This window comes from Pipistrellus kuhlii, unplaced genomic scaffold (assembly GCF_014108245.1).
Source record: "Pipistrellus kuhlii isolate mPipKuh1 unplaced genomic scaffold, mPipKuh1.p scaffold_m20_p_2, whole genome shotgun sequence".
Taxonomy (NCBI): Eukaryota; Metazoa; Chordata; class Mammalia; order Chiroptera; family Vespertilionidae; genus Pipistrellus; species Pipistrellus kuhlii.
The window spans coordinates 50,254,458-50,271,575 of record NW_023425515.1 but is presented as its reverse complement, the minus strand read 5'-3'; the positions used below and the strand labels follow the sequence as shown (position 1 = coordinate 50,271,575).

Below are 17,118 nucleotides of genomic sequence, written 5' to 3'. Positions count from 1 at the left end.
ATGCTAATTTAAAAAATTAAAAATTTATGCAAACTTTTTGTCATGTAAGTTTTCCATGAAAAAACTAATTAATAGCACCTGGGAGAATCCACACAATTTCTTTCACTTTAAAAAGAATTTCTTTATGTTTCAAAGAGAATTTAGAGAGAAGTTTGTCCTATAATATAAATTGGAGGTCATTTTGAGGTATAAGTATTGCTGAAGACAATGAAGGGAAAAAAGGAGATATATGTACTACTATGTGTAATACTTTAAACAATAAATTTTTTTTTAAAAAAAGCATTGCTGAAGAAATCATCAGCTCAGATTTTAAAAGACCTTTGATGCAGCATTATTTACAATAGCCAAGATATGGGAGCAACCTAAGTGTCCACTGATAAAGATTATAATAATGAAATATAACTCAACCATAAAAAATAATAAAACCTTGCTATTTGTGATGGATGGCCCTAGAGGATATCATGCTAAGTGATGTGTCAGACAGAGAAGGACAAATACCATATGATTTCACTTCCATGTGGAATCTAAAAACAGAACAAACAAAACAAAACAGACTCATAGACACAGAAAACAAACTGATGGTTGCCAGCGGGGAGGGGAGGGGGGGGTGAGTGGGAAAGGTGAAGGGGAATAAAATGAGTTATGGGGATGTGATGTACAGCATAGTGAATACATAGTCAACAATATTATAATAGCTTTGGAGAGTGACCGATAACTAATTTTACTGCAGTGATCACTGTGTAAGGTGTATAGTCGGATAACTATGTTGTACACCTGAGACTCATACATAATATTGTAAAACAACTATAATAATTAAAAAATAAAAAGTGTTTGGCTGTTTGTGGCTGACAGTGAGAACTATCCTTCAAAATTCCAGGTACAGGCATTTCCAGGCGCTGAGAAATCTGTGGTGATGAAAGGAAGACGTTCTCCACTGCCAGCCTCAGCAAAGGAGGACGATGGGAAAGGAAGAATTCTCCATAGGCCATGGGAAACAGGGACAAAAGAATCCTCCTCCAAAGGCCTGGTCCAGGAATGCTCCCTATAGCTTTCACAATGCCTGCCAGGTTGGTTAGAAACCATGTTTTTCTCATTCTTCCCTTTTCCTAATAAAAATGTTTACTAGAAAAAAAAAAGGAAGAAAATAAAGAAGTGCACGTACTTGAAATGTCACAAACAACTGGTCTGCCTCTAATTTAATCACCCAGCTCATAAACTGCCTAGGAACCACTCTTTTCCTCCCATGAAAGGAGGCATTTAGGCCCCAAGGATAATTTTACTCCTTTTATGCTGTCAATCCTCCCCATAGTCTTTTCAATTCAGAGAATTGATTACAGCCGTCTCATGGATTAGTTCAGATAAATAGATGGCCTTTTATCCAACTCATAATGAATATTACTGTAAAAATAATCAAAGCAAAAATAAACTGATACTAATCTAAACTGCTATTAATTAGAAATTAATTTAAGAGTCATAGCTTGTTGACAAAATTGAGAACTGGATTTGGTCCAAAAATCATCATAATGGCAGAAACTCATCAGTAAAATTTGATGCAGACAAAAAAGGGATGGTACATCAAATCACTATTGAATAATTGAAATGCAAAGAACTGATTCAATAAAAAAAAAATTTAAAACAGTATTTCTAGAATCAAAATTAAGTCGAGTTCCTTATCCTGATGAAATCTACAGTCTGGCTTTCTACCCATCCCCGGTCTCATACACTTTTTAAAAAAAACTTATAAGCAGAATTTAGACAATATTACAATGACAGAGCATTTCAAAAGTTAGTCTTCATTCCCTGTACTTCTTTACCTGGCCCATTTGATGAGGTAAGGCAGGTGGTTTAATAGACTGAATGTGTAAAAGGAGTAACGGATAATTTCTGTGATTGTCCAGGCAATAACAAACAGAAGGACACTGTCTTCACTCTGTACCTGGAGGAAAAGAAATACAAAAGCAAATAACATTTGATAACTAAGAGCACTCACAATGTGCAGCACCCCTCCCCGCAGTCCCTTTACTGAGCTGGGGGTTCCAGCATGTGGACACAGTTCCTGGTGTCCGTCCTCAGTGACCACAGCACAGCGCAGAGAGCTTGCCACAAAAAGGCACTCATGCCCATGACAACTGTGTAGAAAATCAATGGGAAGAGACAAGTGAGAGGAACTCAGCTTACCGATGAGTGAGCGATGCAGGGACTGGGAATTACATGACCTGTAGCCCACAAAAAGAAATTAACACCAGGAGAATGTGAATGGATATAAGTGGGAGCCAAGAATGGTTCGATAAGAAGGGTAGAAGATAAGAAGGGTGGAAAACTTGGATTTCATTAAGAATTTAATTTGATCTGCAAGACAATGAGGAACCTAAGGAAATTTCAAGGAGGGGTAATACAGTAATTAAAACACAATTGTAGCCGTGGACAGTAAGACTGGCTGGGTCCGCCTATGCACTGGAGGGCAGTGGGCTCGATTTCCAGTCAAGGACACATGCCTGGGCTGCAGGTTCGAACCAGTCAACATAGCTTTCTCACATTGATGTTTCTCTCCTCCTCCTCCCCCGGCTTCCATTCTCGTTAAAAACCAATGAGAAAAAATATCCTTGGTTAACAGCAGCAAACGATGCTACTGAAGAGGAGGCTAATTCACTGGGTAGGATGGATTCAAGTGGGAGAAGAGCTGGAGACCATCCACGAGACAAGGCCCATTTATTCTCTCGCACCGGTGACTTCTTCCCCATTTAACTCAAGAATTAAAGAAGCTTCCATGCTGATCACAGAAGTAGCTAAGGCCAGACGAGCTTTGGGATTCCTAACTCCTATGAAGTTGTTTTCATGCAGAAAAAACAATAAATTTCTAAAAGAGCTCCTTAGGTGTTTTTCTTTTCTTTTTTAAAGAGATGTTCTCACTAGATGCCTCAGACTGCAAATCTTACATGATAATCTATTTCTGTGGTTTGAACTTTCAACACCTTCCCACCCACCCCTGCTAGGTTTACCAGGATCCTTAGTGCTTGAAAACCAGTCTTAAGAAACAAGCTCCCACTGCAATTCACTTACATTTTCTTGCATCCAAAAAGGGCAGTTCAGAGTTGAATGTGAAGAAGAAATTCCACTGAGTAAACTGAACCCATTTTAATTATAAGATGGATCATGTCTTACTCCTAGCATTTAACACAACAGAGGTATGGCATGCTAATCTTAACTCTTGCTTTGTATGTGCAATGTTAATAGTTTTCAGCACTTTATTCTTCCTCAGAAAGTGTACATGGAGTGATCCACCCACACAATGAAATAAGCAGTCATTTACATACCTATTAACTAAATTGCCCTGACAAAGAATCTCAAAGCTGCAGTTACCATTCTCTAAAAATGATAAAATTTTATATTGGCAAGAGCAAGAGCAAGAGTGCTTTTTGTTTCCCTGGTGCTCTCTTACTGGCCAAAGTAAAGTAAAGGCTAACGCCTCTAGAGCTTTCATTTTTCAGTCTGTCCCCAAATCCCTGCTTTAACACCCCTCTATACTAAAATGCTCTCAGAGCACACTTTGCTTTTTGATGTACTTTGTAATCCTCCTCATCTTAAGAAGGTATGTTTTATAGCTTTGGGCTCAAGCCTTGCTCAAACATCTTTGGGTAATAATATTCTGCACTGCAAATGTCTTGAAAGCTGGGAGTGTGTTTTATTCATCTTTTGATTCCCAAAAGCACTTTGTGCTTTTCACAAGTAGGAGCTCAACAAATATTTGTAAAGCAAATAAATTCAATCTTAATCAGGTAATTTTAAGACTCAGTTCCCTGTATTTGATAACCAACATCAGTTTCTGTGTAGTCTTAGTGGCCTTCAAGTAGATAGGTAACAAACGAAACCCCTGAAACCTCCTACTCTGATCCCGCCTAGTGGTTATTTGATTGACACCTCCTATTGTCCATTCCCCCCTTCCCAGTTAGTCTTGAATCAAAACAACTGTAACATACTCAGACCCAGGCTACGTGTGAAAGCAGTTTGCTCCCAGAGTCCACCTATAGAGACCATGCCATAATTTTAAAAATATGAAGATGGGGGAAATGACCATTTTGCATTAATGACATCCTCAGATCAATGGCAAGTGCAACACTGTTATTAGGAGAGACTTGGGCCCTGGCCGGAATGTTCAGTTGGTTGAAGCATCATCACCTACACCAAAAGATGGTGGGTTTAGTTCTTGGTCAGAGCACATACCCAGGTTTTGGGTTCAATCCCCAGCCAGGACACATGCAGGAGACAACAGATCAATGTCTGTCTCTCTCTCTCCCCCTCCTCTTTCCTCTCTCTTTAAAATCAATTTAAAAATATGTTCTTTGATAAGGAATTTTAAAAAAGGAGGACTTGGGTAAAGTCAGAGATGAACCTTACCTAATTTGCAGATAATTGCCCATTAACACAAAACAGGGCAGAATGTAATGAGTTAAAAGAATAAGATACCCAACCAGCATGGCTCAGGGGTTGAGTGTAGGCCTATGAGCTAGGAGGTCATGGTTAGATTCCTGACAGTAAGGTATCGGGATCCTGGTCGCATCTCAACTAATTTCCTCAGCCCCCGACACAGGGAACATACTGAATCAATGCTCTTTAACTTGAATGATACCTTGTATTTTCTTTCTTTTTTAGAAAGCAGGAGTTGGGGACACTTTCTAACAAGTGGGGAGCCTCCTTTCTATCAAGGGCCAATTACCAGAGAAAAAGAGTCAACTGATAGTCTTACTGAAGTAAAAACAGGCAGTTTACCTTTGGAGGGATTTTGAGGGACAAAGCAGGAGGATTGTAAAAAACATCAAACTCAGCTGATTTTTTAATTAAGATCTAGAAACATATTTTATTAATTATCCTATCTAATAAAAGAGTAATATGCAAATTGACCATCACTCCGACACACAAGATGGCTGCCCTCATGTGGACACAAGATGGACAGCAGGGGAGGGAAGTTGTGGGTGATCAGGGAAGCAGGGGAGGGCAATTGGGGGCAATCAAGCCTGCAGGGGAGGGCAGTTAGGGGTGACCACCAGGTGGCAGAGGGAAGTTGGGGGTGACCAGGCCTGTAAGGAAGGGCAGTTGTGGGCAATCAGGCCAGCAAGGGAGGGCAGTTTGGGGCGACCAGACCTGCAGGGAAGGGCAGTTGGGGGGGGGGGGGGGATCCAGGCCTATAGGAGAGAGCAGTTTGGGGGGTGGGGGACCAGCCCTGCAGGGAAGGGCAGCTAGGGGTGACCAGGCCTTCAGGGGAGGGCAGTTAGGAGCAATCAGGCTGGCAGGGAAGTGGTTAGGGGGTGATCAGGTTAGCAGGCAGAAGCGGTTAGGGGCAATCAGAAAGGCAGGCAGGCGAGCAGATGGGAGCCAGCAGTCCTGGATTGTGAGAGGGATGTCCAACTGCCAGTTTAAGGCCTAAACAGGCAGTCGGACATTCCTTGAGGGGGTCCCAGGATGGAGAGGGTGCAGGCTGGGCTGAGGGACACCCCCCAAAATGTGCACGAATTTCGTGCACTGGGCCTCTAATCCAGAATAAGAGGTTTAATATGTCCACACAAAGATTTGCACTTAAATGTTCACAGTAGCATTACTTATATATTAGCTGAAAAGTAAAACAACCCAAATGTCCACAACCGTTGACTGGATAAACAAAATGCGATGCACATCCACAGTGGAATCCGATTCAGCACCACAGAGGAAAGAAACTGGGACACCTGCTATAACACAGGTGGACCTTGAAAGCATGATGCTGGGTGAAAACAGCCAAATGCAAACAACTGCCCTTAGTATAACTTCATGTATATAAAATGGCCAGAAAAGAGAAATCTACAGACAGCAGATGAAGACTGGCTTGGGCTGGGAGTGGGAATGGAGATAACTTTTGAAGGGCATGAGGGGTCATAGTGTGGTGAAGGAAATATTCTAAGACTGGATTTTGGTGATGGTTATAAACTTTGTGAATTTACTAAAAGGCATTAAATTGTAGCTTCAAATGGGCAAACTTTGTGGTATGTAAATTATACCTCCATTGAGTTGTTGATTTTTTAAAAGAATATGGTGCTTACTTTAAATGCATGCAATAGCCTTTTAAAGGAAAAGGGGGAAGAGGATTTAGCAGTGGTTTGAACTTGGGAGTGGATGGGGCATCCAAGGAAAAGAGGGAGACAGGTTTAGACTAGGTTTGCCAATAATGTCTTGTAGAAGCCATGTTTCAAAGATACGTGCCCATAGCATGGCCCAGTGGGGGAGTGGGCACAGGCAGCCCTGCCGGCAGGAAACCTTCCTGGGCCTGGTAGTGAGCTGCATGCTGGACCCTCAGGCTGCAGGCGACAGGTTTCCGTCCGCTGCTCTCCAGCGAGGGAGGAGGCGTTGGGTGTGGGTGGCGTGTATAATTTAGCCAAGGGAGTTTACATAAAATTCAAGCTGGAGAAACAAATGAATGCAAGAGAAAAACCTTTACACACAAACAACATCATATGTTTGACTTTAAAAGGCTCAGGGAGTATCAGTACAAGAAAAGCTGTCATTTTTATTACATTAGAAGAAAAACAGATGGTGCCACATAAGAAAATCACTACTGTAGGAACTCTATTCTTCTTGGCATTTTGGAACCTGCTGCTTATCACTCTGGTTATTGCAAAAAATAAAAATAAAAATCCCCTGACCATGCTTTATGGTGAGTTTCTTTCTTCTTCTTCTCAATACCCCTTTCACGTGTGAAGAGATTCTGGTAAAATCAAAGCTGCGAGGACAAGAGCATGTTCTTGGCAAAAGTGTGAGGAGTGTGGTTACCTTCGTCTGTTATAGCTGCCATAATAAAACACACAGACTGGATGGCTTAAATAACAGCAATCATTTCCTTAGGTTTAGAGGCTCAAAGTCCAAGATCAGGGTGTCAGTGCACGTGGTTCCCGGTGAGAACCCTCTCCCCGATGTCAGCAGGCTGCTCATCACTGTGTTCTCACATGCAGGAGAGAGGGAGGAAGCTCTCTAGGGTCCCTCTTATGGGGGAACTAATGCCCAGGACCTGATCTAAACCTCCCAAAGGCCCATCTCCAAATACCATCACTTTGGGGCTCAAAGTGCATGCTTCTATGTCTGGCTTATTTCACTCGGCATAATGCTTTCAATGTGCATATTTGAACCGAAGTCCACATATAAACTTAAGGAGACACAATTCAGTCCACAGCAATGTTCCTGACCAGGTGTCAGCAAATTTTTCCTGCAAAGGGCCACACGTATATTTTAGGTTTTGTGTCACATGCAATCTTTGTCGAGGTTTCTTGGTTGTTTTTTACTCCTTTAAAAAAGTGAAAACCATTACAAATTGTAGGCTAGATTTGGTCCACAGGTCAATTTGACCCCCCAACTTTGCTTCCTGTTAACTTCCACAAATATCATTATTCAGCCTTCCTTTGGGGGAGTGTGTGTGTGTGTACTGCCAGAGTGGGAGGGTGGGGAGAGAGCAATCTATCTATAACCAGTGGACACTATGAAGACAGGAAGTACTTAGAAACACGTATAGGCAAGTTTTTCATGTATATTATCTTAACATCTCATTAACCTTTTTCTTGTTTGTGGTAAAATATATATAACATAAAATTTACCATTTTAACCATTTTAAGTGTATAATTAGGTGGCATTAAGTACATTCACCATTCACCGTACTGTGCAACCATCACCCCTATCCATTTCCAAAACTTTTTCATTATCCTAAACAAAACACACCCATTAAGTAAAATCTCCACTTCTCTCTCCCTCTAGCCTCTGATAACACTATTCTACTTTGTCTTTTTTTAAATTTTAATTTAGGTATATTTTTATTGATTTCAAAGAAGAGAGATAGAAACATCAATGATGAGAGAATCCTTGATTGGCTGCTTCACCCCTTACTGGGGATTGAGCCCACAATCTAGGCATGTGGATGCTCAACCACTGAGCCGCACCAGCTGGGCTACTTTAAATCTTTAAAAACTTACTTATTCTAGTTATCTCATTTAAGTGGGATCATACAATATGCGTGTTTCTGTGTCTGGCTTACTTCACTTAGCATAATGGTTTCAATGTCCATTCATGTTTCAGGCTGTATCAGAATTCCCTTTCTTTTTAAGGCCGAGTAATATTCCATTGTATAAAATCCCATTTTTGCTTATCAGTCTATCTGATGGGCATTTGAGTACTTCTATCTTTTGGCTATTGTGAATAATGCTGTTATAAATATGATGTACAAATATCTGTTTCAATAACTGTTTTCAATTTTTCTGGGTGTATACCAAGGAATGGAATTCCTATATCATTTGACAATGTTTAACTTTTTGAGGAACAGCCAAGCTGTCTTCCATTGTGGCTGCACCACTTTACATTCCTACCAACAGTAACAAGGGTTCTATTCTCTTCACATCTTCACCAAAACTTATTTTACTTTTTTTTGACAGAGACATGCTAATGAGAATGAAGAGGCATTGTAGTTTTCATACACACTTCCCTAATGATTAGTGATGTTGAGTATTTTTTCATGTGTTTACTGGTCATTTGTACATCATCTTTTGATAAATGTTTATTCAAGGCCGTTGCCTAATTTAATTATTGTTTTTAAATGAATTATTTTTACTAATTATAGTGACAACAGCATTAAAAATAATTATATCTAATAGTTACCAAACTCTTACCATATGACTAGGATTTTATTTGTCTCACTGAATTCATATCTTACAGATGAGAAAAGTAAGGCTTATAGAAGTTTGAACCCAGGTTGTGCCCTGAAACCTGAATAGTTCTGACTTGTCTTCTTGGCCTTCAGCTCTTAAACACAACACACACGTACTTTTATATGTAATGTATATGAGTACATATGTCTGTCTAATAGGCATATATGTATGTATTTATATGTACACATATGCACATATGTATATCCTAGCTTTCTTGCTTAAAAGGACAAGAAGCATACTATTCCAGTAGCATCTCAACTACCCAAGTATTGGTTCCTAAATACTATCCTCGTTGCTTCTTGGCCTTTAGATTACATCAAGTCTAAATACCATCCTCAACTAAAAGAAACCAGGCTCCCTGACAAAATGACTGATTCCAGGGCTGGGGCAGAGGAAATACAGTGGGTCCGAAAGTCTTTTTTGTCAGAAAGTAAGGAAATGCTCAAGAAATGATGGAGACAAGTCAAAAGGACAAAAAAAAGGCCTCCCAATGGCCAAATCACAAACAATTTTAGCATCAAAGTAAATGATAATCCACTGGATCATATAAAAATTAATGAATTTAAATTGATATAAATAAAAATAAACAAATAGGAGAAAAGGGAAGCGATTCCTTATAGCAGCATGCCAACTAATACATGTAAAAAATATGGCAGAAATAAAGAACCACCATTTGGTAACCATCATATATAGGCAGGAGTCCCACAAAATACAAATCAACAAAAAGAGGAAAATGATGACTTGAAGATGGAAAAAGCTGGCATACACAACCAGGCGATCAGGGTCAACATCACCAAGGGTAGGCTGGGCAGTCATGGCACTGCCATCTCACGTACTGCCCTAAGATGAGTGTGGCACCGTTTCTGTGGTGCTCCTGCCAAGAATGCATGGCTTGGACTAGTTATGAGGGAACACTGGATGGATCTAGGTGAGGGTCACTAAAGAAATGAAGGCCTTTACTCTTTAAAACTGTCAAGGACATGGGAGGAAGGGAGGGAGGGAGGGGGGGAGGGAGGGAGGGAGGGAGGGAGGGAGAGAGAGAGACTGACTCTCCAGGGAGATGGGTCTGAAGAGACCTGACAACAAATGCAATATGCTTGTGGCAGGGAAACCACAGCAACCTTGCTCTCCTTTCCCCCAGTCCTCGGCATAATATCTGGGGCACAGGAGATACTTCATGTACTTGAGTAGTTAGGAGTGACAGGACATCAAGTACATCTTGCTCTCAAGGTTTAGGAAAAGACGAATGATAATGGGTGCATAAATATAGAACAGTAGGCCACAGGACAAATGCAGCAAAATGTCAACAGTTGGGGAACCTGAGTGAAGGGAATATGAGAGTTTTTTGTACTGTTCTGGCAATTTTTCTGTAAATTCGAAATTATTTCACAAAAATCATTTAGGTACAAGCATTTGCTCTGTGGGCAAATATAACTATGATCTTGTTTCTAGATATGTTGTTTTTGATACAAAGCCTCCGAATCTCTTGGAAAAGGTGTGTTATGTAATCACACAAACAAACATTAGAACACTGAAAACAAAACATATATATAAGAGCACATTAAGAGAAAGTAACTTGAGAAGGAATAATTTATTTAATGCTGACCCTCACTCAATTTGTATCAACATTAGTACTGTCGTAGACTGTAAAAATACCGAGGGAAGGTCTATAAAATCGCTCTGAAGAGGGGTTAGCTTAGTTATAAGGCAAAATCCAATGTTTAATAAACGCTTTAGATGAAGATAATAATAATGACTAAAATAATAACTCCCGGCTAATTATTCTTTAAGTATGATAAAAACAATTACATGTAAAATTTCACCAGATAATTGTAAAACTATTTTAATAGGTACAAAACACATTCATTTATATGTGAAAAGTCAATTATATCTGTTTTAAATTTTGGGACATAGAAAAGAATTCAAAACAGTTCTTTAGAAGTTTGTCACTAAATTTTTTGACAAGATTAGGTTATATCACAGCTAATATGTAGCTCACATTAATTGAGCACTTGCTAAGTGCCAGGTACTGTTCTAAGTGCTTTCTATGTATCAATTCATTGAGTCCCAGGACCATTCCATGAGGGGAAACTGGGCCTGGGAGGCTGGAACAATTCCTTAGGAATTGGAATAGACTACTGCAGCCCCTCAACTGGGGCAGCTGAGGTGTGACATGTGGCCCCAGCACCTTGTCCTTCCTCTGCTTATCAGTTACCTACTATATGGTATTGCAATCTGCTCAGTTTTGCTCCTGTATTATGCTGGAAAGCCTGTGAGGGCAGCATTATTCATGAATTTCCTTTTTCATGTAGCCTAGTGCTTAATTAACATAATACCCACAGTATAGATGATACTGAATAAATACCTTTGAGTGAATAAGAATCAACAAATAGATAGTGACCCTTCTGCAGCCTGAGCCTGCATGTCTCTCACTTGGTGGGACAGCCTTGGTGAGTAGGCAGGTCCAGGGGAGGGGGAGCTGAGGATCTCAGGGCAGATGCCTGGTGGTGACTTCAGTGGAGAGTTTGCACTGGACAGTAGGACAATTCCGACAACCATCCTGGTCCCTTATATAATTTTATTAAACTTTTTGAACAAAAATATAACTCATTTAGCCATCTACTTAAAAGGAATTATATCCTTGATAAGAAAAAAAATTGAAATGTAACAAATATTGACATGTGATTGTTTTTATAAAAAGTTTGGATTAGTATTAGTCTTTTCACATGACAACTGATAATATTTATTAAAAATCCATGATAAGGTACATGGTGAAAAAACAAAATATTATTGCATTTTTAATGGGAAATACGAGTTACATTATAAAGAAATATTGACACTATTCCTCTTTAAAGGAGAGAAAAGCACATATCTACATAGATTTGTTAAAAAAATCTACAATGACAAAAAAACTGGTTAACAAATTCTTTCCATTACAACATAATAACTAAAGACTATTTTTTTTTATTTTTTATTTTTTGGTAAGGACTATTTTTTTATGTGGATAAGGGCCTAATTAAGTGTTTTGGCCTGCCAAAACAACTCTTGGTCATGAAATCAATTTTTCTAAACATGCAATGAAAAAAATGTTTAAGCATGCACTCAACAAGTAACGCATGAACAATTCTGCATTTATGACCAAGTCAGACATGCAGATCTGAATATGAAAATGTCCCATTAGTCGAACTTTAATGTGTTTACCCCATTTCCTGAAAAGCATGAAGGAAGGGTGTTAGCTTCCTCAACAAGCCTTGCTAAGTACTACAATTCGCCTCCCCTCCAATCAGTGCAACCCTGGAATCAAACAGACCTCAGACTTCCAGCTGCATGTCCTGAGGCAAGGGACTTTCTGAGTCCAGTGCCCTCAGGTGAGGATAAGCATGGCTGTTGTAGAATGAGAAAAACATATCAAGTGCTTAGCAAAGTGCTAGCCATTTAATAAATGGCAGTTATCCCATGAAAGGAAAATTTTGATTAAACAAATATTAAGTTCCTATTATTTATGCTAGCCATTGCTTTGGCTCAGTATAGGCTGGTAGCTGTCTCTTTGGATTTAATAGCAAGATAATGTTTCATTTGCTTTTTACTATTTAAGGGATGACATCTCTCCCTCTTCTTGAAGGTAAATATACTTCTACCACCTTTTGGATGTCACCAGTTACTAGCCTTTCCTAATCAAGTTCTGTTTGATTGATCATCTCACTTCCAACTATGGAGATCACATCAGTATGGGATATTTAGTCTCAACCTTGATCACATTATTTGGTCCAATAGGATCACAACAATAGATTACAGTGGTCCCTTGGAGAGGACTAGGCACACTTACCCCACACTCTACCCCCAAACCTCCTTATATAGTAGTCCACTCAACACTGAGGGTAGTGAATAGATCATTATCAGAAATGAAAGTGACATGTCAAAAGAACATTAAACTGTGAAACGACATGGTCCTTTCTGTTCCATTATGACAGGTTAATAATTGCAAAAAAAATTTAATAAGACAGAAAATAAAAATAAAGGCCATGTATACTGTCTGCTAGAGCAGGAATATTAACATAGTGGCCCATGGTCCTGATCTACCGATGTTCTCTTGGGCATATACAGTGCTTTAAAAATATTTGATCCTTTTTAAAATTGGGAGGATCCACAGAAAAAATTCATCTGGATTTCTGCCTTTTAAAAAACAATTCAGACTGCATAACCCTGGATCCATTCAACAATCACTAGCTCTTGTGAGATGGTGCATGCACTGTCCAGTCACTGTTTTTCATGAACTTTCTTTTAAAATCCACCAGTGGGACAGACACCTGTTGCTATAGATGGCAAAGTGCTACTCAAATGTAACATTCTAAAAAACTAAAATTTGAAGACCTATAAAGTATTATTTAGTTTGATTCATTTTTGCATTTGAGACTTTGAACATACTTTTCTTTGAAGCAAAGACCTCAACAAAAGATTTCTTAAATCTGACTTAATAAGACAGCACCAATGCTGAAGGCAAAAGAGATGCATGATTTTCAAGTTTTTGGTTATTCTGGTAATTTTCTTGCCAGGGAAAAATAATGTAAAAGGGAGAAAATGCCAAAACTCACCCTGTTAAAAACAAACATATATGTAGCAATCTGATGAAAACAAAAGTCTTTAATGCATCAAGCTTAATAATTAGTGTCACCCCTCTAAAATGCAAAGCTTACTCTCAGCATGCATCCACACATGTATATCAAGCCGTGTCTTACAAGTTTCCGAAGTGCACCAGGGTTTCACTTCAGACTTGAAAGGGTCCTCTCTCTGGAAAATGCAGACAACTTAGTAATATGCTTTATTTTATCCATGACACATCACAATTTGTAATGAGAGCTTCCTAACTACATAGGGCATCTTGACATGAGTAAGTAAAAAAAGTTATTGAGTCCTTTCTTGGAAGAAACTGAAATACTGAAATATACTTTATATATCTCTCATAGGAGCAGGGGGAAGGTGATGATTTCTCAAGATTCCTAGGGAGACCTACGGCATTCACTGTGCAAACCACTGTCAGGAGGGTGAACATACTGGTATTCTTGCCAGATTAATTACTTTTATTTATTTTCTTCTATATATTTTATTGATTTTTTACAGAGAGGAGGGAGAGAGATTGTTAGAAACATCTATCAGCTGCCTCTTGCACACTTCCTGCTTGGGATGTACCTGCAACCAAGGAACGTGCCCCTGACCAGAATCGAACCTGGGACCTTTCAGTCCGCAGGCTGACGCTCTATCTACTTAGCCAAACTGGTCTCGGCAGATTAAGTGTTTTTAATTAAACTATTGAACCTTCATATTCATGCTTGAAAATAAAGTTATAATGAAAAAGCTACAGTATATAAAGAACCAAGTTGGCAAAGGAACAAGAGATTTAAGAGATAATTCCTATTGCCATTTATTACTAAGTTTTCAAGTGAATATTAATCAGTGCTTTAAAAATGCCACTCATTGACTGTGGGCAGACCTGTTTAAAAGCAGTTTATAAGTAATAAGTTTTAACTTTCCTTGACTTTGCTGACATGTTTTAGCAATGCTCATGATGCATGCCAATCATCTCACTTTAACAGTGTGAAATGAGAATCTCTGAGCGCATTAAGATAATAATGTTGACTATTCTCCTCTGGTATCTTTTAACTCAAATAAGAGAGAAAAAGCCTGTGAAATAGTTTTCAACAAGGTAAACCTGGGGACATGCCATCATGGTGAATCCACTGAGGAAGCCAAGCTGCAGACCTCACCAGTTGCTACCACTGCAGATGAGACCACCATCCACAGATTCCCACATCTGCAATTAGGATTTTTATAACAACTTAACTTAGGGCACTAAAAACATCCCTGGATTTAAAGAACAATGCATACCAAGTATACCAAATTAATTTGCTTTGATGTTTTGGTTTTTAAAAAAAATCATAGTCAAGTATATATGAGACAAAACACATAAAAACCTAATTGACTGAAGTCAAAAGAATGGTACATATTATACCGAACACTTAACATCTACAGCTGTACTGTCCAATATGGTAACCTCCAATCACATGTGGCTAAGTAAAATAAAATGAAATTAAAATTCAGTTCCTGAGTCATACTAATCTCATTTCAGGGATTCCTATAGTAAGTAGGTACTGAATGGACAGCACAGGTATGGAATGTTTCCACCACTGTGAAAAGTCCTACTGGACAGTGCCTGAAGACAAAACACTTAATCTACTAGTAGAAAGACTTGGTAAGAAACATGTTTCGTCGCTACATACTACCAAAAAGTTATTATTATTATTGGTTTGAATAAATAGTCTAACTAAGCATCTTAATTCATTTCACCGTCAAACCACCGGTGAACATTTATTTGAATGCCAGAACTCACTCACTGGAAACTCACCGCTGACAGTGAAACTTGACAGCACAGTTCTGGCACAAAGCTTTGTTTCCCCGTGTGATTCTTCACTTCAAGCTGATGACATATAATTGAAGCTGAAACCACTTAGGCTCCCAGCCTGTAAATCTCATGTACTTATTATCTGGGAAACTATTTTTTTTTTTTCTTCCTTCATTCTCATTCCTTTTCCATGACAGTTCTAGGGTCAGAAGTCAAGCATCTTTGTTAAACCCAGGACTGCAACCAACCAGACTTGGCTCTGAATCACAGGCTTCCTATGATTTGTAAGTAGCAGCAATACCTAAAGATACTACCTAATAGCCTGGCCGGTGTGCTCAGTGGTTGAGCCAGGAGGTTGTGGTTTGATTCCCGGTTGGGGCACATGCCTAGGTTGCAGGCTCGATCCCCAGCGTGGAGCCTGCAGGAGGCAGCCAATCAATGGTTCTCATCATTGATGTTTCTCTCTCTCTCTCTCTCTCTCTCTCTCTCTCTCTCTCTCTCTCTCTCTCTCTCTCCCCCTTCCTCTGACATAAAAAAATATTTTTTAAAAATATACTACCTAATAGTATAGGAATGTCTTATACTTGAAGAGGATGTGTTCCAACAAGAAATTTCTGTCAGAAATTTCATTATGAAAAATAGGAGTAATATAGGAGAACCCACTGATGCATCTAGTACATCAATTAAATGGGGGGGGGGGGGTAATAATATTTAAATAGTCAAGCTGGGCTGTAAAAGGCACTGAAAAACCTAAGATATGGAAGTTCTGGAGCAAAAGGAACAGAAGAAGCCAATAGTGCTCAAGCCTGAATGGATGGCATCTGCCAGGACAGCCTAGAATGCGGTAGCCTGGGGCAGGTCTGTCCGGCCCTGGCCCCCTCCCGAGGGAGATTCCCCCAAGTGAAGGTAACTGTGCAATGTCTTGGGAGTTTGCTGGTATAACTGCTCTCTGGAAAAAAGTGCGTCTTATGGTCCGAAAAATACGGTAAGTATTTTTCAATATTTTGAAATAAAACGTTTACACACAACTCAAGAAAATGTTGGAGAGGGATAGACAGAAAAACAGGAAGAAAAAAGTAGATAATCTGATTTTGGCAAATTACCTATGCTAAAGATAGGCAATGGCAAAATAAACCATCCAGCTATGAGCAAAGTAACTATCTTTAAGTGTCCATAATTAACATATGTGGAAAGTGACACTGAAGTACTGCAGCATTTGTCTAAAAGAGCTGTCTAAAGTTTGACAGTGCCTGATTAACAATCAAATAATGAGGTTTCTACCTTTAGGAGAGAGGCTGGTTTTAAAAGTAACTGTGATGCAGAGCCACCTACAGAAATATTTAAAATAGAAAGTAAGATGGAATAGGGTGGAGAATTTTAGACAGCCAACATTCAATGGGCCCAGAAGATACTGGCTGCTTCCCAAAGGCCTTTGCTAACTGAGTGGAACGTCACTGTGGAAAGGGCAGTGGGCAAAAAGACCTTTGGTCCAAGCAAGATGCCTGAGGAGGGACGATGTGCCCTTCCTGCCTCAGTGAGATGCCATGCTCATGGATCCCTGCTAGGGACAGAAGCGAATGCAACCACAGGAAATGCCAACAAGAAAAGCAACCTCAGGAGGTGGAAAATCACGAGCACACTGTGATCCTAGTTGGAGGACCCAGAACGACCTGAATGCAACTAAAACAGGACTAGCAGCGTGGGCGTTAGGATATTACCTTTCTCGGTATTTTAGTAAGAGTGAAAAAGAAGAGGAAAGAAAAAAGAAAAAACTGCCTTCCATCTATGAAGGAAGTAACATTCCTTCCTAAGTGAAATTGCTTTATCAGGGATTTCAGAAGCTGCTCAGCAAAAATTACATGCTAGAGACCTTGGTTGTTAAATACTGCTGCCTTGTTTTAAATATATTTTTCTCATTTAATCTTCACAAAAGATTAATATCTGACATAGCAGGACAGATATTATTAGTCTTACCGTTTTACAGATGAGAAAAACAAGACTGAGAAAACA

General features: G+C 39.3%; 1 protein-coding gene across 1 annotated transcript in view; it reads right to left on the bottom strand.

Annotated features, from left to right (window-relative positions):
- Positions 1–17,118, bottom strand: part of HACD2 (3-hydroxyacyl-CoA dehydratase 2) — an 82,311-nt gene that overhangs the window by 8,993 nt on the left and 56,200 nt on the right. Inside the window, exon 5 of the mRNA XM_036447531.2 lies at positions 1,815–1,936. Within this exon, the coding sequence (XP_036303424.1) occupies positions 1,815–1,936 (122 nt within the window). The remainder of the gene's footprint in view (positions 1–1,814; positions 1,937–17,118) is intronic.